Raw genomic sequence first — 25,130 nt, 5'->3', positions numbered from 1 at the left:
ACCTTCAGTTTGGATAAACAGCACTGCGTCGAGGTCGACCGATTATCTATCTAAGTCTCGGCCGAGAAGGGTTTTCAAACCTTTGTTGGTAGAGGTCATCTGACTAAGCCTTTTCGGCATAGTTGGGTGTTACGAATTGCATTGCTCGGCGTATTGGACGCCGAGTGAGTTTATGATTGGATACTCGCAAGTAAGTTTCAGGGTTCGGCATTCCGACGGCCGAACTACGTTTACCATCAAGACATACATCACATTCGAGTACCTGTGCCCATATAGTTTGGTCTCGATTCGGCGTGCTTATACTCTTACGAATATAATCACAGTGACCGAATCAGGGTCCGACGACTTGTGAACTCTGTAGAATTAGTAGCCTTGTCTTCAGGCTATAGAACCCAGAGGCCGAGAGCGTTCCTTCCTCGGTCGCAATCGCAAGATACAGAAGTCAATAGCGCACCTAACGCGACATCACATTTTACTCCTCGGCCGAGCTCGGCCGACGAGTTGGCACGCCCCGCATTCAACCGAAGGACGTAGTTAGCTCATTAGTTACTCGGCCTGCGCGCCACGTAGGTTTTGTAATTTTTGTAGTCAACAACCTCACAATAGACTAGCAATAATGTAGTTTAAATTCGTCTTTGGCAAAAATCGAACCTAAGATCTCTCACTTACAAGTGAAGAAAAATACCGTTAAATCGTAGTACTAAGTGGGTAAATGCCCATACTTGAATTCCTATTTACAATATAATTTGACCTAATCATATCAAAATTTTAGTGGTAAAACACTTACCTTTACCCTCCTTCCACTCATAAAGTATAATTCACGCTCTCTTTCTTGGATTAAATGAAAGCTCGATTCTTGCTCTCTTCCAAGTTGCAACAAACAAATTATTAAGCAAAAAAATTGCAAATGATTCTTTACACTTACGTTTGTCTTTTTCTTTCATTAATATTCTCTATTTATTGAATCTAATTGTTAAAAACAAACATAAAATACGTACGAGAAAAATATGGGTAGAAATCACTTGTCAACTCGAAATCTCCACTAATATCAAAAGTGAAAAAAAGAAGTGAAGTCTATGGTAAGGTTCTATAGGGTCTCCCACATCCCAACCCAACTATAATATTCAGGCAAAGAATTAAAGATACACCATCAGTGTCCGATACAGTCGCATTCGACCACCCCGTCTCTCGTGTTCTTCTTTTTCTATTGCCTATATACACCACCCACACCACTCATTCCATTTCTCACACAATCCCCAGATCCAAATCTCAAACACTCCTCAGCTCGTTCTCTCTCTCTCTCTCTCTCTCTGGTCTGTGGTTTTGGCACTGATGGGTTTCCCATCCAATGGCGCCCAGAAGCCGCTCAAGTTCCTGATCTACGGCCGGACGGGCTGGATAGGCGGCCTCCTCGGCAAGCTCTGCGACGCCCAATCAATCGACTACGTCTACGGCTCCGGCCGCCTCGAGAATCGCAGCTCGCTCGAGGCCGACATCGCCAATATTAAGCCCACCCACGTCTTCAACGCCGCCGGCGTCACCGGCCGCCCCAACGTCGACTGGTGCGAATCCCATAAGGTCGAGACCATCCGGACCAACGTGGTCGGCACCCTGACCCTCGCTGACGTATGCAGAGAGCGGGGGTTGGTCCTCATTAACTATGCGACCGGGTGCATTTTCGAGTACGATGCGGGTCACCCGCTCGGGTCGGGCGTCGGGTTCAAGGAGGAGGACACCCCCAACTTCATCGGATCTTTCTATTCCAAGACAAAGGCCATGGTGAGTCAATCGCATTTTACCTTTTCACGTTTACCAATTTACGTTTGCATTGTAATTACGTATTTACCCTTGGTAAGATCTCATCTGGGTATCTTAGATCCGAAGATTTTACTGTTGGATCTGTAATGTTGTGAACCTTTTGGATTACAAATGTTGTGTTTTCTAATTGCAACGGTTAAGACAGCAAGCAAGGGCCCAGTAGTAAGGACGGGGCTTCCTGATAAATAAAAAGATGTGGGAGGATCAGATTTGATGCTGCGAGATGGTGAGTCTGTTTGATTGTGGTCGGAAAGAGGAACATGGCCTGATAACTCTGACTTGCCACTAATGCAACTAATTGTTAAAAATATTCGCTTTTGTAACTTTTTACCATCAAAATCGGACTTACTAACTTGTTACGAGATATCGTAAAATTTGTAGTAGAATTTTGATGTCATTGACAAATTTTCAGTTTTCAAATGTGTAACTTGATCTATAAGAATGCTTAGAAAGTGGGAGTTGCTAATTTTGGTACTTGATGATACTTGAAAGGTGGAAGATCTGCTCAACAATTTCGAGAACGTTTGTACTTTGCGTGTTCGGATGCCGATTTCATCCGACTTATCCAACCCCCGTAACTTCATCACGAAGATCACTCGATACGAGAAGGTAGTCGACATTCCAAACTCCATGACAATCTTGGACGAACTCCTCCCCATTTCCATCGAGATGGCAAAGAGAAACCTCACCGGAATCTACAACTTCACAAACCCCGGAGTGGTCAGCCACAACGAGATCTTGGAGATGTACAAGGAATACATTGACCCCAGCTTCACTTACAAGAACTTTACTCTTGAGGAGCAGGCAAAGGTGATTGTTGCTCCTAGAAGCAACAATGAGCTCGACGCCTCGAAATTGAAGAAAGAATTCCCTGAACTCTTGTCGATCAAGGAATCGCTCATCAAGAACGTTTTCAAGCCAAATCAGAAGACTGCCGCAGCTTAAAAGCTTTTAGGTTTGGATTTTTGGTTGTCATGCTGCTATTAATTGAATTCAGTTTATGTGATCTCCCCATTATACAGCTTCCGGGTGGCATTCACGTCTGCCTTGTTTGTATTGGAATGTTGTCTTTGAAATAACTCGATCAATAAACTAGTTGCAAGTTTGTACCAAGCTCAAACCTTTTTTTCTTCCTTAAGTTATTGATAATGTATTTATCGCATTTGAATTTGACGAGCTCCAGTTTAGTCTTTTGATTCTGTTAATTAGTGTGATCAATGTTGCGACTGAAATAAAGTTTAGTCCTTGATAATTTACTTGTTGGCAGTAAAGTTTGTCGCCTGGAGCTATTTTTGTTATATTTTTAACTGTGATTTACCGTCCGAGTGTCCCTGGTTGTACTAGCATTGTGTCGAAAGAGTAAGATAGCGCCATATACAACCATAGATATCCTGTTCTGTTTTATTTCAATCTTGTTCAGGCAGGTGCAGAGTGAAACGGGTTTTGAGTTGAGTTTACTCCGAAAAGAATTGGCTTACAAAGAAATCATTTGGTGGCAGTACAGAGTGAAACGGGTTTTGAGGTCACTCCGACGGAGTTGCTGCTATGATTTGAAAGAAATTGGTAGTTGGCTGCTGCTGAGGAACCCATTTATGTCGTACAGAGAAGAGCCTTTGAAGCTTGGCGTTTTCTCAGGTATGGAGGAGTAAAAAGCAGCACCAGGGAGGATTGTATATATAACAATTGGGCTTCTCACTACATGGACCCATCAGTCAATACGATTGAATCAGATACGATTGGGTGCTGTGACAGTGGCAGACTACGTACCTTCATGGTAAAGAATTTTTTCTTGCCAACTGCCGAAAAATTCAGCAATTATGGTGTTACAGAAATGCTGGAGTCGCGTAACTCAGATCCCACATTGATGATGGAATAGACCGAGTTTTGGGAGCCAACATTGGTGACGGTTTCAGTCAAGACAGCATTAATTGGCTGGCCATCTTCAACTGCAAGGGCCATTGTCACTGGTGATAAGCTTTAATGTGGTGCTGTTGTAACCCTGTTTGCAGTGGAAATGCACGTCGTCTGCCTCAGATAGATCAAAGACGAGCCCATGTTTGACTGCTTTCAGAGGGTTGATGTGACCAGACCGGTAAGCAAATTCGAGTTCATTGTGTTTGTTTGGGTCCATGACATGAGCTATTCATTTCATGGGAAAAACAAAAGGTAGTAGCTTAATAGAGAGAGGCATGTCGAAAATAACAGGAACTGGTTAGTTTCCAGAAAAACAAAAACTAGTGTTTATATGACTGTTCATACATGTAGTCATTAGGGCAGATTTTAGTGCGGCAGCGACCATTTTGGCTGGGCAGTCTTGACATATGCAGCAGCACCGCTAGCATGAGGACAGACATGGAAGTCCATGAAATTATGTTATAATCGACACCCCTGGTGTCATGGAAGTCAGTGGATGGCGGTGCCATGGGAGACCAAGCAGCAAGTATATCAGCACCAAGGGCAGTGAGATTAAACTGTACATCATTTATCTCAACTAATCAGCATATAACGTGTTCAGAAGCATAGTTAAAAGCCATTTAAGCGATGACAAAAATGAAAATCATGACATTCATTTGGAATTTTGTCACCTTGGAACATCCAGGTTTATGGGTTGGGTCCTCCAGAAGAAAACAATACAACATACGGTGCCATGATGTCCTCCTCTGTCTCAGCAACGAGAATTGTTGCAACTGGATTCTTGAAACAAACAGGTCCGTTTTCTTTCATTAAAATACATGATGCAGAAAAAGGAATTTTAATTGTGTAAGATTATATATACTTGCTCTGTTGATCTGATATAGTCCAAAACACTGTGTCCTCATGTGGTGATCAGAGTTGCTGGTAAGGGTTAACTGAATGCAGAATCAGTGTAAAATGAATCAGCCATAATTGCACCCGCGCCATCAGCTACCATGATGCCAAAACCAGTCCCAATGGCTTAGCAGAAAACAATCTTTCCCTTCAATTTGTGTGAATTCATGACTCCATTGATACAATAGCTTGATATCGCTGAGTTAGCAGTTTGCAGCATCTCCTCCAATAATTAGGGGAAACGACTTCCTAAGAAGGTCGAAACTGTTAACGGAGATTCCCTGCGTTACATCATTGAACAATAATGGTATGGTATTAGTACGATGATGACTTGTTATGGTACAGCTAGATATAAAAGGTGCAGATCAGTGTCAAACTCACATTGTAAATTTCTCCATTCCCAAGTATGCTTTCGCAACAAACTCTGTCAATGGTTCTGGTAGCGACTGTCAGAATCCGAGGTGCATAACTGGAAACCGCTTTTGGAAGAGGCCCAGAGTTTCCAGCAGAGGTCAGAAACCAAGCAGCAAGTATTCGAGTGGAAAGTCAGAGCCAAGTGAAGTTGATTCCATCTGCTATTGCATCATCAAATGCTGCAAGGATATCTGGCACTGGCACATCCAGATACCCAGCAAACTTTGTAGACAGCAATCCTAGAATCGGGGACACTGCCTCTGGCAGTTCCGGAAGCTAGCCCAAAGTAACCTGCTGGCACCTCCATGCCTGCAGCAATCGAAGCAGTGTGGCTTCCATGCCCTTCGGAGTCTCTTGGCTATTCGAAGTCAGTGGTGTCGTAGTTTCCTTCACTATTGTAGAACCGGGCTCCAATGAGTTTACTGTAAGCTCAAATGTTCCATCTCCATTAGTTGCTATTAAGATGAGCCAAAGAAGAGTTGCCTTGGCCATTGGTAACCAACTTAATTAGTATAAGTTTACAAGTTGATATGCTGGATAGTAAGATCTCCATTGTGTATTTATATAATCACATACTTGGAAGATTGCAATGTCGTTGCTCGCCGGTCGGACTGCACTGCAAATTCCCTCGTAGAAATCAGTTGCAGGCAGGCCTGTCCTTAATGCTTCTGGTTTTGTAATTGTCTCCAAACAAAGGTCTAACATGGTGTTTAATAAGATTGAAATGCCACAAATAATCTTTTTAACTGTGTTAAAAAAGGTTCCTTTATTTTTTTTTTACGTGTGGTTCACCTTAACAATGCTCCCTCACGTGAAGTTTTATTTAAGCCTAATACATAGACAGTACGCATTGGGTTACATGAGAACACGTAGATGACCTTGATGTTAATATTTATTTTCGTCAGTCAAATAATAATTTCTAGCAGTATTATTCCCTTTGTTCATCAGCGGACCAATCTGCTCACTGAGAGTTTGTCCAAGTAGCTTTTTTTTTTTTTTTTTTTTTTTTTGTTTTTGTTTTTTTTCAAACTTGTTTGTCTTAGCCCGCTAAGTTTACCAGAGAATATTAGGAGAATCAGATTATGATTCTAAATCTTTTTAGGCTATATTTTAAGTTACTTAGGAAATCTCCAACCTAAGGATGGAAATCCCAAAATTTAGCTCTGTATTTTCAATCTGTTCATCTATACGTACGAAGTAGTCAGTTTTATCCTCTTTGGGTAAGGGACCTATAATTCCCACCCCAACTTTATAATTTGTTAAACCTTTTTCTTTCTTTGTTTTTCTTTTTTTTTTTTTTTTTTGCCAATAATTTTGGAATTAGTTTTTGTATAATCTATCTTGTTTTAGTTTTATAGATATTTTGATGCAAAAAAAATTCAAATTCCCAAAAAAAAAAAAAAAAAAAAAATTGTCGAGATATATTTTGGTTGGATATTGTTGAAGTCCATCTCACAATTACTTCTAATATACTGTGAACTATCTGTCTAGATGTCCTACATACTGAAAATCTAATCTTTAAGATTTTTTCTCTTACTTTTCTGATATCCTATCTTCTTTTATCTTCTCTTGTCTGATTTTCTACACATTTGTTATCTTCAATTCCTTCTTTATAAGCGAAAGGAGTTCTAGGCGCGCACACACCCATCCTTCTTAAATCTCATACTTTTGCTTAAACATTTCATTTTTCAAGTCGTGACAAGTGAATTCAGATGCTAGAAGTATTCGATACAGAGGAAGACAACCATTAACAGGATGTTGTTGTTGTTGTTAGGACAGAAACTAACGAGCATCTTTCAACAGCTTGCATACGACCTCCTAGCTAATTCAACCCGATCAATATACTAGGGCTCAATTTGGTATTGCTTTTTTCATCAAAAGCTAATTGACTTAAAAGTCAAGCAGTAAAAAAGTATTTGGTAAAAATAAAATAACCTACGTATTTTAAAAGCAATAGTATCCAGACAGCAGCTTTTAAAAGCAACCTACATGTTGCTTTTAAAAGTTGCTTTAATAAAAAGCCAATTTCAACCTTCAATGAATATTTTTAATTTCTATAATACGCTCATTAACTTCTTTTTTGAAAGTACATACGATAATTTTATTGAAAATAACTTAAGGAGCATACATATCTTGGTTGAGAAGCACCCTAATAGCATTAGGGGGTTCCTCAAACCAATTAACTAAAGCACCTTCTACCAAACTTAATTTAGTACGGCAATGAGCCACACTATTACAAACACAAGGAATATATGAAAAAGTACATTCCAAAAACTCCGTCAATGGCTCCTGTATATCAGTAACTATAAAACCAATGTTGGAGAGGTCCACAAGATAACTCTTACACACCTCAACAACTTCAACAGAATCTGTCTCAACCTGCACTTGAAGAAAACCAAACTGAGATGCAAGCCTGAGCCCCTCCCTGACAGCAAGCAATTTAACCTACTTCACCAATAAACTGCCCTGGAAACGCCAAGTACCAGCCACCATAAAGTGACCAACGACCACCTACCACTACTAACCTAACCTCTTTCACCACCGTTACCATTACCACCATCATTGTTGTCACCACTACCACACCACAATCGCGTTGCCACCACCACAACCATACCTACTACCTACTACCACCAAAACCATAACTCACTATTATTGTTGCCGCCACTGCCACTACCATCATTGCTACCACTGCCACCACCAACATGAACACAATTGTCACCACAACCACCACAACAACTGCCACCATCGTTGTTGTCGCCACCCCCACGACCATTGTTACTTATGCAACCCAACCACCACACCCCTTTATTGGCACCACCACCACTACCATCACCACCATTGTCGTCGTCATTGCCCACACTATCATGTCCATTTTGTCATTATATACCATTATATCACTTTTACTTTAAAATTTACCAAATGCTTTTATGTTCCTTTTCTTACTCACAACACTTTTAAAAATACAATTTATCAAACGTTGAACTGCTTCATTTTGCAACTAATTATTCTTAAAGCAAAGAAAAAGCAATTTTAAAATAAAGTACATCAATTTGAAACTGGCCCTGGGTGTGGAGAAGCCACAGCTATTGAGGCTTTCATGAAGTTCTATAAGGCTATTGTAGAGATCTACGGATAATGGTACCTCCGGCGCCCAAATCCCGCTGACATTGAAAGGTTACTAAGGAAGGGCGATCGTCTGGTTTTTCTAGGACATCATGGGAAGGTCTTGATTGCATGCATTAGGAGTGGAGGAATTGCCTTTCTGGTTAGGGTGGCCAATTTACTAGGAACCATGGTAGGCTGACTGTGGTTCTTGAGGCTGTGGCATCTTACGATACTTAGATATGGCCTGTGTTTTTTGGATCACTCGAATCACTCAACAACATCAATGTGTTGGTCAAATCTCCTCTATTTGATGAGGTTGTTAAGGTTTTGCACCATAGGTAGCCAATATGGTTAATAGTATTCCTTACATATTGGGTTATTACTTGGAAGATGGTATATACCCAAGTTGGGCTACACTTGTGAAAACAATTCCTTCACCTAATACATGCAAGACAAAACTTTTTGCCAAAAAAATGAGAAGCGTATAGGAAAGATGCGGAGAGAGCCTTCAAAAGACTCATGCTTGATGGTCAATTATTAAAGGGCCTTGCCATCTATGCGCACCAACCGACCTACAGTCAATCATGATGACGTGCATAATATTGCACTATATGATTCATGAGAATGAGTATGAGGGAAACAGAAGATGAAAGTGAGTATGTGTATGATCATGTTGTGAGAGTGAAGTATGACTATGGCCACAACCCACCACAATAGGCATAAATTGGTAAAGTATATGGATTGGCATAATAGGATTTGAAATGCAGATGCTCACCACACTCTTCAAAATGATTTGATTGAACACCTTTGGAATCACATAGGAGATGTTCTATCAGATGTGTAGTGGATAATGAATGAATAAGTACCACCAAAGTGCTTTTATTAACGTAATGTAGTTTGGGGTTGTTGTGTTTTTTTTTAAATGTTTTCCTTGTGCTGTGAGAATAAACAGATGTGAAATAAAAGGTAAGTCTTTGGTGAACCGTAGTGTGATTGTTTTCAGGTGAAAAAAAGAAATGAGGTTAAGATTGTTGGAAGTTCATTAAGTGAGTTTATGTTTTCTAATCTAGCATATGAATGTGTTCGGATATGATAATGAGTTGATGATAGTATTATAATAAAGCAAGGTTCTAAAAGACGCTGAGCGTTAGTTGCTAGTCAGACAACGAGCTAGGGCCTAACGCCTAGGCGGACTAGGCGGATTTAAGTAAATTTATAGTTTCGTTAAATAAGTGTATGTTTATACTTAAAATATATTAGGAAGTTTTGGAACATAATAAAACATAGGGAATATGCATATAATGTGTATTAATTTAAGTATTCAACAAGTTTCTTACAATTATTAAAAAAATAAAATGCAAAATGAAAGTATCTATTTTCTGTCTAAGTGAGTCGCAATCTGGGGGTGCCTAGGCGAGTCTGGGCAGCTAGGCGGGTGCCTAGGCGGTTTAGGCAAGTGTCTCAACAGGTCTATATGGTACCACACATGCCACCATTAATCGGAGCGGTGCCCAACTGCCTAGCTCCTAGGCGGGGATTTTTATAACAGCGACTGCAAGTAATAAGAAAGATTGATACAAAACTAAGTGTGGAAGAATGAAGTGAGCTGAGAATCGTTAACTATACTGTAGGTTCCATACTATAAAGAGAATCACACAATAAATCAACCCATACCAGGCTAAGTTGTCATTCCGAATCAAGGCTGATTGCTTCTATTAAGATATCCCCTTCAATCCTTTTACATATAAAACCAAACGAATACAGAGGACTGGATTCATCGATTCATAGTCCAATTCTTTATCTTCCTCTTCCTTTGAAAACCTAGTTCCAATTCTATATGGTACCACACATGCCACCACCAATTTCTAGTTTCTCCTTTCTCTCTCTCTCTCTCTTCCCCGCAAGATACTAATGTCTGAAAAAAAAATTGCGGGTGCAACTCCCTATTTATAGTCGGAGAAGGCAACAGCTTCCTAGAGTACTGAAAAAGCACTTGGAGCACCTTGCTGGCGACACCCCAGCCATCCTCATCCATAAACTTAATGGGCACTTAGTAAGCACTACTAAAGGGAAAAGGATCCTTGCCGGATCCTTTTCTTGGTGATCCCATAATCGTGGCCATTTATTGTACACCGTGCAATTAGTTTTCGTTAGGTACTATTTATATTTAATTTTAAATTTGAAATTTTGAAATATTTTCCGATCGCACAATTTATCATGAACAGTCACGCTCACGGGATCTCCAAAAAAAAAATTCCGACGATGATCATTTTCCCTACTAATGGTTACCTTAGGAAATTAATACATTATAAGACAAATATAATAATAAAATATAATCTAGTAAAAAAAAAACTATATAATACACATTGGTGATTTCTCAAAAATACTCCACCCTTATAAATGGCAAATAGTTTTAATTACTATGTATAATATATATTTAAAATAAGGGTCTTTACTATATGCCAATCTCAACTATTGAAAGATTGCTTGTTGTGCGCTCGCCCACGTAGATGATTTGGACCCCAAATTTGAGTTTTTTTTTTTTTTTTCCCACCCACTGTTGAAGACAGCCTTATACTCAAATAATTCTAGAATGGCAATAAAAGTTGTTATAAACTAAACCAAAAACCAATCAAGCAACAAACAAAACACAACGATTTCAGAGTTCCTCCAATATAGGAGTACCTCTCTAACAACGGAAGCTTTATTAATTACCAACAAATACAAGAGAACTCACAAACACAAAGTGTTCTCAAGTTGTTTGGACCTAAAATTACACAATCGGCCCGAGTGATCGAGGCTGTTGAATGAGCGAATTCTAAACTATTGGATTTGCTAAGATAATTTTTTTAATTATTATTTAAAGGATAACATTATGATTTTTAATCATATATTTATCTCTTAAAAGATATATTAAAATTATCTATACAGTTATCTAGAGCACAGTGTGTAGGCATGCAAAATAGGATACTAGAGAATATGTTTCTCTTTTGTGGTATTGCTTTGGCCACGTGAGTCATGCATCATTAGGACTCCTGATACAAAGTGGTACTTGGTGGAAGATGGTATCTTAAGTGATTAGCTGATATTGCAATTAAATTGTAATTTACTTTGCATGTATGGTTGCACCTGGACAGACACCATGGAAAAATAAGGCTTTATAGTCACATTGGGACTCTTAATGGGATAAAGCAAGGTTACTGATGGAGTTCGGATGATGATGTGATTAGCCTTGATAGGCTTTTGTTTTGTTTGAGAAGGCACAGATATCGGTTTGAAAGATAGCCTTCTGACACGGATCAATTTTCTTTCTGCAAGTTTGAGTTGCAGTTGGACTTTACAAAATTATCAGCCCGTGTCAAGCAGAAAATATGAATACTATAAATACAAGTGCTCTGCAACAGAGGGAGATCCTTTCCAATTCAACACACAAACTGCCCTGCGCAAACTCCTACTCTACGCGAAACCTTTCAACAACCTTGAGATTTTTATTTTCTTTTTCCGCCAACATATCTTCAGTTTGGATAAACAACACTGTTGTTGTAGAATCAGCTGACCGTAGAGCACCTTCAGTTTGGATAAACAGCACTGCGTTGAGGCCAACTGGTTATCTATCCAAGTCTCAGGTCGAGAAGGATTTTCGAATCCTTATTGGCAGAGGTCATCTCATTAACCCTTCTTAGCGAAGTGAGGTGTTACAGGTTACTACATTTGGCACATTGAAAGCCGAATTTTATATTGAACTTCGCAAAACTAGCAGCCTTGTCTTCAGGCTCTAGAACCCGAAGGTCAAGGCGTGTTCCTTTCTTGGCCGCAGTCACAAGATTAAGAAGTTAGCAGCGTGCTCAACGCAACATTAACACATTTTACTCCCCGGCTGAGCTCAACCGACGAGTTGGCATGCCCCACACACAACCGAATGACATAGTTAGCTCATTAATTACTCAGCATGCGTGCCACGTAGGCTTGGTAGTTTTTAGGGTCAACATAAGTATACAAACTTATGCCTCTCAAAAACACTCACACACAAAACTCTATCCCACATCCATCTATTTATACTAATAGATGTCCTAGGTTTACACAAAGTTCCTAGAATATAAGAAACCAAACCTATACTTAAACCAAATCCCAAATCAACTAGGAAACACAAATCCAAATATCTTGCGTCCTAGATATCCTAATCCTTTTTAGTTTAGGCATGTTGATTTAATGCCAAATCCAACAAAAGTAACTGTATAGAATATGTTTCTTAACAATGTGTATTCAAATTGTTCAAAAAATAAAAACAAAAACAATGTGTATTGAAAATAGTGAAGACTAACTTGGGTATCAAGTATAAAAGACCACCATGCATGCAGTCGTTAGAGCATCTCCAATGAAGTCCTTATATAGGGACAACCACCATATAAAGTGAATATAAATCAAATATAGGAACAAAATGAATATCTAATTGGTCAGAAAGTAAATCCTTAAAGTATAGGAACTCACTGAATACTTATTGTATATGAACCCACATATAAGGACTGTATAGGTATTGAAATGGTAGACCTCTTGGACAATTAAAGTGGTAAAGATGGCCCACCAAATTAAATGCTGCTGTGCAGCATGAACTCCAAACGGAATTTTGCAAGAAGAAAGGGAAATTTTGGACCTTTTGGGTGGAATATCATTTTTACTCAAAAACCTATTTAGGTTAAAAGTATATAATCTATGGTTTAGAAAATATTTTAAATGTCTACAGTAGAAAATTAAATAACTATTAATCTAAGCTGAAACATAAAATTATTTATTTACTTAAATTAAATTATTTAAACTAAGTATTAAGTTAATGTTTTGTTCATTAGGTACAAAATTAATGTATTTCTTTAATTAATAGTAAGCTAATGTCATATTTCCATGTCTCCAATTATTCCTTATATTTTCACCATTGCCCTGGTTTAATTAAAAGAAAAAAGAAAAAAGAACGAACCACATATTACAATATATGAACTCTAGTTTTTTTTTTTTTTTTTTTTAATTTATTATTATGTGCCCAACTGCGTACCTAATCAATTTGCAAGGGCATAATCTAATAATGAAGCAATTTGAGGGCATAATTTAATAAAGCTAGGTCGGTATCCTATATATCAAAGCATCTCTATCGATATAGAGTTCAGTTTCATACCTTGGGTTGGATAACGAAACAAGAATTCCTAGGAGATGAACTAATTAAGGCCTCCTCTAATTCCTCATGTCGATTAATTATCTTCGATCATAAAAGTTAAATAAGACTTGTAACTTAGCCAATGTTTTGGTGAGTAAAATTGTAACACTTTTTTTTTATTCCTTTCTTCTTGGGCCGGTCAAACTGCCGACCCCGTGGAACTCATGTGAAACACAAAGCCACCAGGCCATAAAGAGACTAAAATTGTGACACAAACTGGATTGACTACAAACCCAAAATAAAGGAAATATGATGGGTTATGTAATCCAACCACACACTTGGGTTATGTAACACATCTCTATCAATTCAATCATATTTCTAAGGCTCAATCTCATCTAATTCACTAAACGAACCCTTAGAGGTATCACAACGTCTCAGTGACAGTTATACGTTATGACGCCCTTATTTGGAAAGAAATCGCTCCTACATGAGTGCCACGATTAGTAAAACATGTAATGTATGAGAGGAATTATCCTTTTTTTGTTTTTCATTTTCAAAAATAGTATTAAATTGAACAAAATCAAAATAAAATCAAGAATCGCAGTTGAATGAAACTTTGTAGCAGCCTAGAAGGTAAAAATAGTATGCAAAAATCACTCCCCTTCATTTTTCTCTGTGAACTCAAGATTAAAATTATCAACATGATCTGGTCATCATCCATCATAGAGTATAGAAAACTACATGCACAAGTTCACATATGACATCATGGACACAATATGCTACGTTAGTTATTCTCACGCATGAAAGTCCTTTTCCTAATAGATAAATGCTATGTTCAGTCACTAAGTGCTTCAGTGACTCTAATGGTTCGTTTAGAAGCGTTTTTAAAGTAACTGAAATTGCTTTTAGAGAAAATAGTTTTGGTTTTAAAAAATACTTGAAGTACTTCTTGTAAGAAGCACCAGTTATGTGCTTGTTACAGAAAACACTTTAAGTGTTTTTCTAGAATTCACTTGCACTTTTACTAAAGATTGATTCAAATAGCATTTTCCTCGAAAACACTTTTAATCTTTTTCTCCAAAAACGCTTTCAACATTTTCAAAAGTACATTCAAACAAGTTCTAAATTGTTGATGTAAACATCATTTACAATCACTCATCGATCATGATTATATAGTGAACATGGATTTGTAGATCAACGGTTCATAATCATTCATCAATTAGAAGATATCAAAACAAACAAAATATTAGAGATGGGCCACCAGACATATGAGCCGTCCATAGTAGGACGGAAGGGCCCCATACAAATGTGGTTGATGAAAGGAGGTGAAGGGGAGTGGACCCCAATCTGTGTGCCCTCCCCATCTCGATCGGGGCAACCAACCCAACTTGGAAGAGTGCAAATGTGGGCCCAGTAAACATATAATCTCCAAGTGTAACGAATGGACCCCGCCAACCCCACCCCCACCACCTCCCTCGGTGCACGCGACCTCCTCGCCCAACCATTGATGTTTGACAACTTCAACGATGGCCCACCATCCACGGGGATCACATCTCTCTCGTTGATGCTCCTTCATTATCAACGCCCTCACAAGGAGCGTGTTTCACACATCCCAACAGCGATAACAATGGAACGTAACCATTGTTGAAAATATCAGTAGTGTTAAAAATATCGATATGTAAATTTGTAAAAATATCTACATATATATCGAATATTATTATCGATATCGATTTTTTCAATGAAAATAATAGCAAACTAAAATGAAATTTTAGCACATGTGCGTACGGTCGTCCCGCAAAAAAATGGTTGTCCAAAAGGCAAAAACACAGATAGTTAGTCCCACCTCCGCCTCTGCAACTCATTAACTCCAACCCATCGCGGCATTCATTTGCGTCGACAATTATTTTTGCATGCATTTTTTAAAATTTGTTTGAGAAAATAATATCGCTAAATCGAAATTAAACCACAAAATAAAAACACAAATCATTCACATCTGAATTTTCGGAACAAAAACTAACTAAATCACTCAATCGGACGTGAACCGGTTTAGGTTCAATTTCACTGGGTCTGTTGTTGATGTGCCGGTCCAACGGGTTGATCCATGAACTTCAACTCCTGCTTATCGTAAATTTCCAGAGAAAAATCCCTCAGCATCTGAGTCTTGGTCGTCGCGCCGCTTCCGCTGCCGTTACTGTTGTTGCTCGAGGAGCTCACGCTCGGCGGCGCCATTGTCGTTGACGACCTCTTCGCTGCCCTCGCTCCCACCGTGCTCGTACTCGCCGCCGAGTTCGACAGCGCTGGAGACGGAGCCCGAACCTCCACTCCTCCTGCTCCTCCTCCGCTGTTCACTACGAAACTCGATATGGGCCGGGCTGCTCCCACCATGTTAAAAACCGGCGTCATCGTCGGAGATAGGGCCCATATCTGCGGTTGTGGACCAGAAGGTGCCGCCCCCGACCCCACCGGGCCCATCCAGAACGCATTTGCCGGAACGATCAACCCGGCGCCGCCCACTGCCCACACCGGAACAAGACCTTGTGGAGCGGTGGGACTTACCGGAGCAAGGCCCGACGACTGCGACACGGCGTCCTTTCTCACGTCCATGAATTCGGAATTGGAGGGGCGTTTTCGCTTCTTGGTTGCGGAGGTTGGTGAGGAGTTATCCTCGACCGACATGGATGAGGTGGTGGGTATCTTGAGTGTCCCGCCAACGGAGACGGCGATGGCGGGAACGGTCCCGGTGCCTGTGGCTTCAATGATGGCTTGCTCGGCGTGTTCTAGCAGCCAACGGACGGTTTCTCCGTCGGACTTGTGGCCGAGTTCCCGTGTCAGCTGGAAGATCCTGGCAGCGCAGGTAGCGGGTATTCTGATCCGCCGGCCGCGGCCCTCAACTTTCGTATGGCGGTCCTTGGTGGAGGATCGTCGGGTCGGGGCAGAGACGGGTAGCTGTACGGACATGGGCATGGGCATTTGCATCGTGTCCGGGAGCATTCCGATGGGGTGACCCTGCGGCGGTTGTTGTGGGTCGGAGTCAATGGGCTCCTCCTTCAGCGAATGGAGCTCCGTCGTTTCTTCGTAGTTGGGTTGCGTCGAAACGACACCGTCTCCGTTGGTATGGTCGTTGTCTCCCGGGTCTCCGGTGCTGGTGCTGAGATCAGAGGCACCTCCGTCGTCGTCCTGATCCTCCAAATACGACGTCATTCTTGCAAACTGAATCAGAAGAAACGGAAAATATTTGTATCGAAGGAAACTTTGAGAGAGAATTGGAGTGTTTGGTTGCCGAGAAACTGCGAGAAAATGATAAGGGTTTTGATCAGTTTCTTTTTCTCCCGTTCTATATTATCCAATATCCAAACACGCGAAGAAGGAAGAATGGGATCGAACTGTAAAATATAGAAATATAACGGAAAGAGAAGAAATCAAAAGAATGGAGGCCCCCCGCCCCACACGCATCACTGCCCCACTATTTTTGATTTTTTATATCTGCAAATTTCACAAACACGATGCGAGATTTTTCAGTGGGACTAGAAAATGGAATGGTACACTATATATCATTATACTAATAATGTGATGTATATTAAAAAGTTAATAACTTAAAAAAATAAAAAATTTCACAACTTACATAAAAACACGTGCTGTATCTCCGTGTTTCCGTCCCAATAAAAAATTTATCCACTATCATATAGTGTTTATTGTTCATTAATATACTGTCATGGATTTGGATCTCATCAGACTTCTTTTTGTAAGGATTTTAAGATTACTCACATCCTATTTGTCGTTTGTATATCGTTCAGTCGTAAATTATTTTGTATTTTTTTATTTAAAATTAAATACAAACAATACCTAATGAAAAATGACTTTACGATGTATGATGTACAATGAACGGATAGTATGTGAAGATCTCTAGAATCCTCACATAAAGAATCCTAAAAGGATCCTCATCCCATTGTCATATGCAAATTTTTCTCTACATAATAATCTATTATTAGATTAGAACGGTAATAATATATTATTAGATCTGAGCATTACCGTTGTATATAAGTTGTTATTCCAATTGGTAATGCAATTAAGATTAAATTTAGAGACTAAATTTGCAAATTAAATAATGTGTTACGAATATAAATGAGCACATTTATCAACGCTTAAATAACAAACCAATCATAAACTTACAGATAATTTAATTTATAAAATTTAATCAATAAATTTAATTTCCTTGACATTAACCTATTCTAATAAAAGGTGCTCCAGTGGGGCGGCACAAAACGAATTGGATAGGCAGAGGTGGAGCCGTTCGGAAAGGTCTGGAAAATTGCTTTGCTGCATTTGAATGGATTTTTCACCGGTGTTGGTCGGCACTTGGCAATTTGGCATCGCCTATCTACCACTGCTCGCACGATGTGGTCCATCGCCCCTACCAAAATCCTAAAGGCCTTCCCACCTTTTTCAAATTTTCCTTTTTAGCCAAACCCAACGTATTAGCGTGACCATTAATGGTAAAATTTACTTACCAATGTCGGAAAAAAAAGATATTTCTCAATTGTGGTACCATATCAAGTTACGATTAACTAACAACTCACATTACGTGTCAGATGTTGTAACTACTCTCTATCAATGAAGAAGAAAAAAATCCAAATCAGAGTATTTAACAAGACAAAGAGAAATATTATTAAATTAGAAACTGATTGATAAGTGTAACGTCACTCCAATTTAAGTGACTGAGAAGAGCATGTAGATTGGAGGGTATTCTAATTTAGTTCTTTGTTGATTTAGGTGATAGAACAATAGTATGTTTGTTAGACCAATTCTTTGGCGATTACGAGTGGTCAAATGAGATGAAGCCAAAAGAGGGGTTGGATAATGTAGTTTCTGTTACACAAATCTGTTTGAGTGACTATGTTGACTTGCCGGCAAAGGGTCAAGTTTATGAGCTCCCCTCATAACTATAACCACCAAACCTCATTACGACAACTTTCATGTCACCAGTTGTATATCATTTTTAATTTCAATCTCTTTTCACATCTGAATATCTCATACAAAAACAGAAAAAAAAGAAACAGCATACGTTGTTGTAAGTGATTTTCTTTCGATTATTAGTATCTCAAAATTACAAAATCTCTTGAGAAGGGAGATAAACAAAATGTCCAAAATCAAATATCTAGGTAAATTATTATCCAGATTCCAGAGAATATTCTTGGCTGATTCCTATATTACCAACCCCTAATTGGGTTATGGTGGACAATTAGCATCAAAGTGCATTTTATAATTTTTTGGCCCCTAATCATTGACCACAGTGCGACGGCTTTGACTGCCCTCATCATATTAGACAATAGAAAAACTCTTCTATTCATACACCTGTCATGTGATGTATCAGAAACGTACAACGGATGTATGAAACTTGTAGAAAGACGCAGTCGGTGTAACCAAGTTTGTCTCCCTTATAAGCCACACATATGTTGAGCATAGTGAAATAGTACACTTAATTTGCATGTGATCAAATATCTTAGTGGATGGGGTATTAAGTTTCCATCCATGCGTCTCGAGTTCGAAACTTTGTCCTCTCCTCTTAATTGTTGTAATAATTTCGAATTCTCTCCTTCCTCTTAATAATAATAATTTTTTTATTTTTAAAATTAGTACACTTAGGAAATGATATCCGGTAACTCCTTTTCTCCTCCAACATTTGAACCAAATAAACCAAAGGAGAATTTGAACATAAAGCCTCGTTTGATAGCTTGAACTTTACTTACTATTTCAGTTGGATAGGAGAAAAATAATCATCGGATAATACTAACTAAATCAATATGACATTTAATACTGTGTAGGATTAATCTATCCATTGAAAAATACATCAGACTGCAATAATATTGTACAAATTTTCACAAAATAATTGATGTTATATGGAAAAAATGGAGAAAACCAAAGAAAAGAAAGAACAAAAAAAAAAAAAAAAAAAACCTAAACTAAACTAAACTAAACGTCATTACACTGATAAAATTTATGAAAAAAAGGAAAGAAACCCAAGTATCTCTCCCGATCGTGTATTCCTTTCTTCATCATCTTCCCATGCATCAAATCCCACCCTCCCATACGAACTCACTTCCTCATTTCTTCAATCTCCCAAAATCCACATTGATTCACCAACCCAAGCAATACTACTTATTAAATTGAAGATACAAAATGATGAAGAAAAGAAATAAATTTGCAAGAAAAAAGACGAATCAACTAATTGCATAAGAGAGAGAACAGAGAGGCAAACAGAGAGAGAATGGAGGAAGAGGAGTAAGAAGAACGAAGTATAAAACCAGAGATGGAATACATGAGGAGGAAGAAGAACAAAGAACATCAGATGAAGTTCGTGATGAATAGGAAGAGAAAACAGAGAAGGTGCAGATTCGTTTGAGAGCGAAGATAGAATGTGAAGAAAGTTGAGGTTTTCCTATAAAACCAATTGACAATATAGGGAGTAGCCCAACCTCTTATAAGCTCATGTAAAGTCCCTCCTTCCATCAATGTGAGACTTATTCTCAATACGCCCCCTCCCGTGTGGCAAATTTTCAAGTCTAACACGTGAGCAACACAACTTGGGTGACGTGAAGCACGTGTACTAATTTTATAAGCTCATGGGACAACCTGCTTTAATACCATGAAGAAAGTTAAGGTTCCACTACAAAACCAATTAGTAATATGGGGAGTAGCTCAACCTCTTATAAGCTCATGTAATGTCTCTCCTACCAATAATGTGGGACTCATTTTCAAAAATCTCAACAAAACGCATTTAAATTATCCTTTTGAACCCGCTAAACTATCCCCTTAAGCTTTTGAAGGGTATTCTTTAGCAAGTGTGAGCCATACTAAATAAGTGAGCCCGGGATATTTAATTGGCGGCTAATTTAATCCAAAATGAGCCAAACACCTCTCTCGCACTATTATTCCTATCCGTAGTCTGATACGGCATACCAAACTAGGACAAGGAAATATGAGCACAGAGAATGAGAAAAACCAACAGGATCCTCTCCGGATTCTTTTGGTGAAGATTCTGAGGATCCGTAAATCGCATCCGTACATCGTACATCATACGATCAGTTTTTATTAGATACTATTTATATTTAATTTTAATTAAAAATATTTAAAATAATACTTAATATATGATGAACGGATATGATTCACAAATCCTCACAAAGAGGATCTGTCGAGATCCGGGTTCTTTTAAAAAAAAAAGAATGCAGCAATCATTTCGTGTGTACTTTTTCAAGAATGCTTTTGCAAGTACAAGTAGAAAAACAAGCTACGAAACATGGGCTTGTGATCATGGGCTTGTGATCTTCCTTTTCAACAATCGTGGACTATCATTATCATTCAACAATTTTATTAAAAAGAAAAATAAGAAGAAACAAAAACAATTTTTTAACCTGACAATACTTAGCTGCCGATCAAACTATTCGCTTTTAACATACAAACTTACGGAGGCCAGCATGTTCTGTTTGACATCTAGCAACATAAATCTCTACTTAACCGTGTGACCGGCTTGAATTACGTCCATCAGTGACCGTTGGCAACCACACCGTTGGCATTGGAGATGGCGGCCGCATCCTTCTTGGCATAGAATCTACGGTACTTAGAGTCAACTTCGGTAAGATAGTATGTGCCCTGGAAGTAGAAGGCTAATGTCCTGGTTGGTCACAAAGTCTTTGCCTCCATACCTGTGCTCCATGATCTTCATCACTTCAACAAACTTCTCGGGAGGGAACTGCATCAAAAACACACGTTGTTCAATAAATGAATTCCTTACCGAGGTGCTTTTCTAACTTATCAAGCGTGATAACTCAACCGAATTCCCGTTGGACAGCATATGGTTCTAATTTTCAATAGCACTCAATTAAACGTGGTGTTAAATGCATCATCATGCATGACAACGTTCAGGGCAGAGGAAGATGGCTTTCGTGTTGCCAAGGATTTTAACATGGCAGTTTCAAAAACAAAGTAATGAGCAGTATGATTTATTGGAATCACATTGTAATCAAGATTATTACTCAAAGACGCAAGCATTACTTGAGAAAAATAAAGTTTGTTCGCATCTGAATGGTACAACTATGCTTACAGAAAAAGGAGGAAAAAAACTAGTACCTCATGTCTTGCCTCAACTTCTCTCCAACATTCATCACAGCTGCGATGTTCTCCAAGCTAAAGGGCTGTTGACCAGCATTAAGACGCAATGAGAACATGGTTGCAGTTGAGCCACTTCCATAAGAGAACAGTATCACCCGCTTGCCATCCTGTTATCAAACAAAACTTATTAGGCCAAAATGTACAGAGGAGAAGTCGAGCCTTTTGGATAAGAAATTTATGGGATTTACCAAGGAGCTGTGCTTGTTGTGGAGGAGGGATACAAATGCCGCATAAAGAGATGCAGTGTACATGTTTCCAACTTGCTTTGGTACCAAAGTTGTTGGTACAACCTTAGTGTCGTATAGGGGCTTAGCGACTTGCTGGGATGCCTGTAGTTAAATAAATCGTGAACAATGATCAGCAGATATAATTAAAGACTATGCTCACAATCAAAGGAACCGAGAAAGTTGCAAGTATAATAAGAATTTTCAAGGGTTTTAACAGTACCTTTTCAAGATCCCGGCTATTGTAGCTATCATCACCAGGAAGGTCAGCAAATGGAGCCAGCTTTTCTTTACCCGCCTCATCGATGGAGCTACGTATGGAAAGAGAGAAAATAAATCACCACGTAAACATACATTAATAATAAATGTCCGGAGCATTATGATTCTTAGACGGGATTGAGGAAAAACAAGTACCTTGCATTCCTTACGGAGTCATTGAACACCAAACGAGCAAAGCTTTTTTGTACAAGCTGCAACAAATCAAAGCACAATTATTTTAAAAGGAAAACAAAAACATTCAAAATCTTAATTGTAAACCAGAAAGAAAGATCAATTGCAAGATCACAAGTTCTAAGAATATATACCTTGTTATAGGGAGAATGAAATACGAAGTACTCAGCATCAGCGATAGAAAATTGTTTACCTTCCAATTTCTCATACCTATAGAAAGAAAGAAAACAATTAGGCATTTACATAGGAACAAATAATAGCGAAAACAATACAACGAAGTCAAATGACTTCAGTATTTTTACAAGAACTCACTTTTTACATAATTCCTTGTAGCAAGAATCAAGAGCCTTCAGATAACAAGTCTGAGAAAGCTTTCCGTCAACAACCTACAAACATTGCACAGGAATGATAAATTAGGATAAAAAGGCCTAGAAACGTATCACTCAAAGTTAAAAATATAAATAGTCCAAACTCAATTGGGAAACAAAGAAAATAAGAACATGTGATTCCTACTGTCCTAAACACATATATGTCAAAAATGGTAAGAAGAATTACCGGATATTCACTGGCAAGGTCGGGCTTGTAAAAATCATATACGTGGGCCATATGACTTCCCCTAATTTTGCTCTCAAAAGCAACAGGAGCATCAGGTCCAATCAGCATGGCAATGGCAGCTGCTCCACCAGTTGGTCGTGCTGGTCCCTCTGCGTAGACCTGAAATAGAAATTCTCCCATAAGATAAATAGAGTAAAAGTACAGCATAGAGGTAATGTAAATGGAAATCTGTGTTAGACTATTATCAACGTTAACATACGATAAAGTAAACGGTCATACCGCACTGTCAGTGCACACGACAAGCCCATAGCGCCCATCCCATGAGCTACTCTCCACCCAATTGACACAGTTGAATAAAGCTGCAGTTCCTCCATAGCAAGCATTAGTTGAGTCGACACCTTCAATGTCAGTGTTACCGTGCTTCTGGATATTTGATAATGAGAAGAAAGTGTCAGAAAAAATTATCTATCAACATTAGCTCATAAAATAGGATACCAAAGAAACATCTTATTAAACGGGGTAAAGAAAGAGCATATAACAGGGGAAAAAACAATACCTCAAAAATTGTCATCAGAAAGGTCTTAATAGATTTGCTTTTGTCGATCACAGTCTCACTGCCTACTTCCAGGCGACCAATTTGTTTTGGATCAATCCCATATTTCTCAAGAAGGGAGGTAACCACTGTCAAACTGAAAATTCAAAATTCAATGTTAATGACTATAGAGTCTCCACAAGATTATCCGTAAAGTGAAATAATACATATATAACACAAATATTACAAGGTAAAGCCATAAAGATACGGTAAAAACCATAAATAGTTTTAAGACTAACATGCACATCAGAAAAGAAATGTGATCAAGAAGATGAAATTATACTCTGTGACCTGGTCTTTTTTTCCCAACAATTATGATCATGTCCAAACTGGACTAGAAGGTTGCGTTATCAATGCAATTTTTCGTTTTAAATCATCAGATTTCGACTGTTTCAGACAGTTTTCGAATCACGTGGTCTTAAACCTTGTGTTTAATACTAAATGCAATGGCAAGGAGCGGCTTAATACAATGTATTAGGCTACAAAAACATTGAGGATTGAATGTAGAACTAACTAGTACCTCATTGAGATGACATCTTCCACCTCTGAACAAAACGCCATGCAATCTTGTCCAAGTCCGATAGTGTACTTCCCCTTGCTGGCACCATCATGAGCCTCCAAGGCTTCCTATTTTGCATAAAGAACGAAACTTTCATTAGTTGACGGAAATCTAACTAATTTGGTATGGCTAACAGGACATCATGATGCAAATATCAAGATAAAATGCCCGGATTTGTTGCTAGGAGTAATATTGCTTCAAACACCCTACCGCTCTTCGTGTGCGCGATTGCAATTAAGAAAACATTAGATGTTCATTTTATTCTAGAAATTCAATCAAAAACTCCTTTCACTTAAAACTTTTTATATTATTTCCTAAGATTTTTTTTGTAAATTATGATCAGCTAATCTACAAAGTTGTCATCTTTCCAATTGGACCCTTCAAATTTATAGTCACTGCCTGTAAGATCAAAATTCTGAACAAAAAAACAAAGCTCAAATTACATTTAAATCAACATATACTTAAGTTCTAATAAATCGATATATATAATAATAATTTTTAATCCAGTTCCAGATCAAAATGTCTAAGAACATTTCTTCACACGTTAATGCAAAAAATATTCAAGAAAAAAATCAACTACTCAATTAACTGAGTTGCTTTCTGCTTCTTTTTTTTCTTCAATTTTTTTCTCTGATTTAAGAAAATATCGAACAAAAAACTGAAATGATTATTAATTTCCATTTCCTCACTTATTCAAGCAACGAAAATAAAATTACAAAAATAAAAAAAATTACAGGCACGACGAGGAATCGTTGTGAATGTGAAACGAACATTAAAATTTTGAAAGAAAAAAAAAACGAAAGCAGTTTGAGAGTGAGGGATCGTCACCTGCTGAATACAGGTAGGGGGGAAGTAGATGTCGACGGCGAGAATTCCGACGTTCTTGGCCATTTTCTCCGGCGTTCGTCCGAGTCACTCCGATGAATCAAAATCCCTCGTCGAGCTGAGTTTAGAGAGAGAAAGAGGAGAGAGAGAGATGTGTGGAGGTTTGGAGGTGCTGTACAAATGGGAGGCTTCGCTGTATATTTATAGGGGGGAGTGAGTTGCAGAAATGCAGACTTCGTGAGCTTCGTGCAAAAATACGATGCGATGGAGGGCGCCTTCTATCTTTGACCGCCAACTTTTGTCAAATTTACTTCCCTTGCCCCTATTCTCACGGTGACAAACGGCATCATCCATCCCCCGATTCCCCCATTCCCCGGTGGTTTTTTATTTTTAATTAATGTTGTTAGATTTTTATACCCACTTTACATTTATGTATCGGCTCTCGTTTTTCTGTAGTACTAAATGTCGTGA

General features: G+C 38.6%; 3 protein-coding genes across 3 annotated transcripts; 1 reads left to right on the top strand and 2 right to left on the bottom strand.

The window, feature by feature from the left end:
- Window positions 1-1,152: 1,152 nt before the first annotated feature.
- On the top strand, window positions 1,153-2,938 carry LOC103966464 (bifunctional dTDP-4-dehydrorhamnose 3,5-epimerase/dTDP-4-dehydrorhamnose reductase). Its single transcript, XM_009379629.3, has 2 exons — window positions 1,153-1,779; window positions 2,311-2,938. Exons 1-2 carry the CDS (start codon window positions 1,333-1,335, stop codon window positions 2,761-2,763), a joined length of 900 nt encoding a protein of 299 aa, XP_009377904.2. The 5' UTR covers window positions 1,153-1,332; the 3' UTR covers window positions 2,764-2,938.
- A 12,292-nt stretch (window positions 2,939-15,230) lies between these two features.
- LOC103966466 (transcription factor TCP9) lies at window positions 15,231-16,495 on the bottom strand. The gene has a single exon (XM_009379632.3). It carries the CDS (start codon window positions 16,487-16,489, stop codon window positions 15,347-15,349), a length of 1,143 nt encoding a protein of 380 aa, XP_009377907.1. The 5' UTR covers window positions 16,490-16,495; the 3' UTR covers window positions 15,231-15,346.
- A 4,137-nt stretch (window positions 16,496-20,632) lies between these two features.
- On the bottom strand, window positions 20,633-24,900 carry LOC103966465 (hydroxymethylglutaryl-CoA synthase). Its single transcript, XM_009379630.2, is given in 14 exon segments — window positions 20,633-20,935; window positions 20,937-21,035; window positions 21,413-21,426; window positions 21,429-21,561; window positions 21,643-21,783; window positions 21,902-21,989; window positions 22,093-22,148; window positions 22,263-22,338; window positions 22,441-22,514; window positions 22,684-22,842; window positions 22,963-23,106; window positions 23,240-23,372; window positions 23,796-23,902; window positions 24,663-24,900. Coding segments are annotated over 14 exon segments (1,395 nt in total). The 5' UTR covers window positions 24,726-24,900; the 3' UTR covers window positions 20,633-20,827.
- Between the last annotated feature and the right edge of the window lie 230 nt (window positions 24,901-25,130).

This window comes from the organism of the source record quoted next, unplaced genomic scaffold (assembly GCF_019419815.1).
Source record: "Pyrus x bretschneideri cultivar Hongxiangsu unplaced genomic scaffold, Pyrus_bretschneideri_v1 Contig14, whole genome shotgun sequence".
In the NCBI taxonomy this organism is placed as follows: Eukaryota; Viridiplantae; Streptophyta; class Magnoliopsida; order Rosales; family Rosaceae; genus Pyrus; species Pyrus x bretschneideri.
The sequence above is the reverse complement of the archived record's forward strand: the minus strand, read 5'-3'. Positions and strand labels throughout refer to the sequence as shown.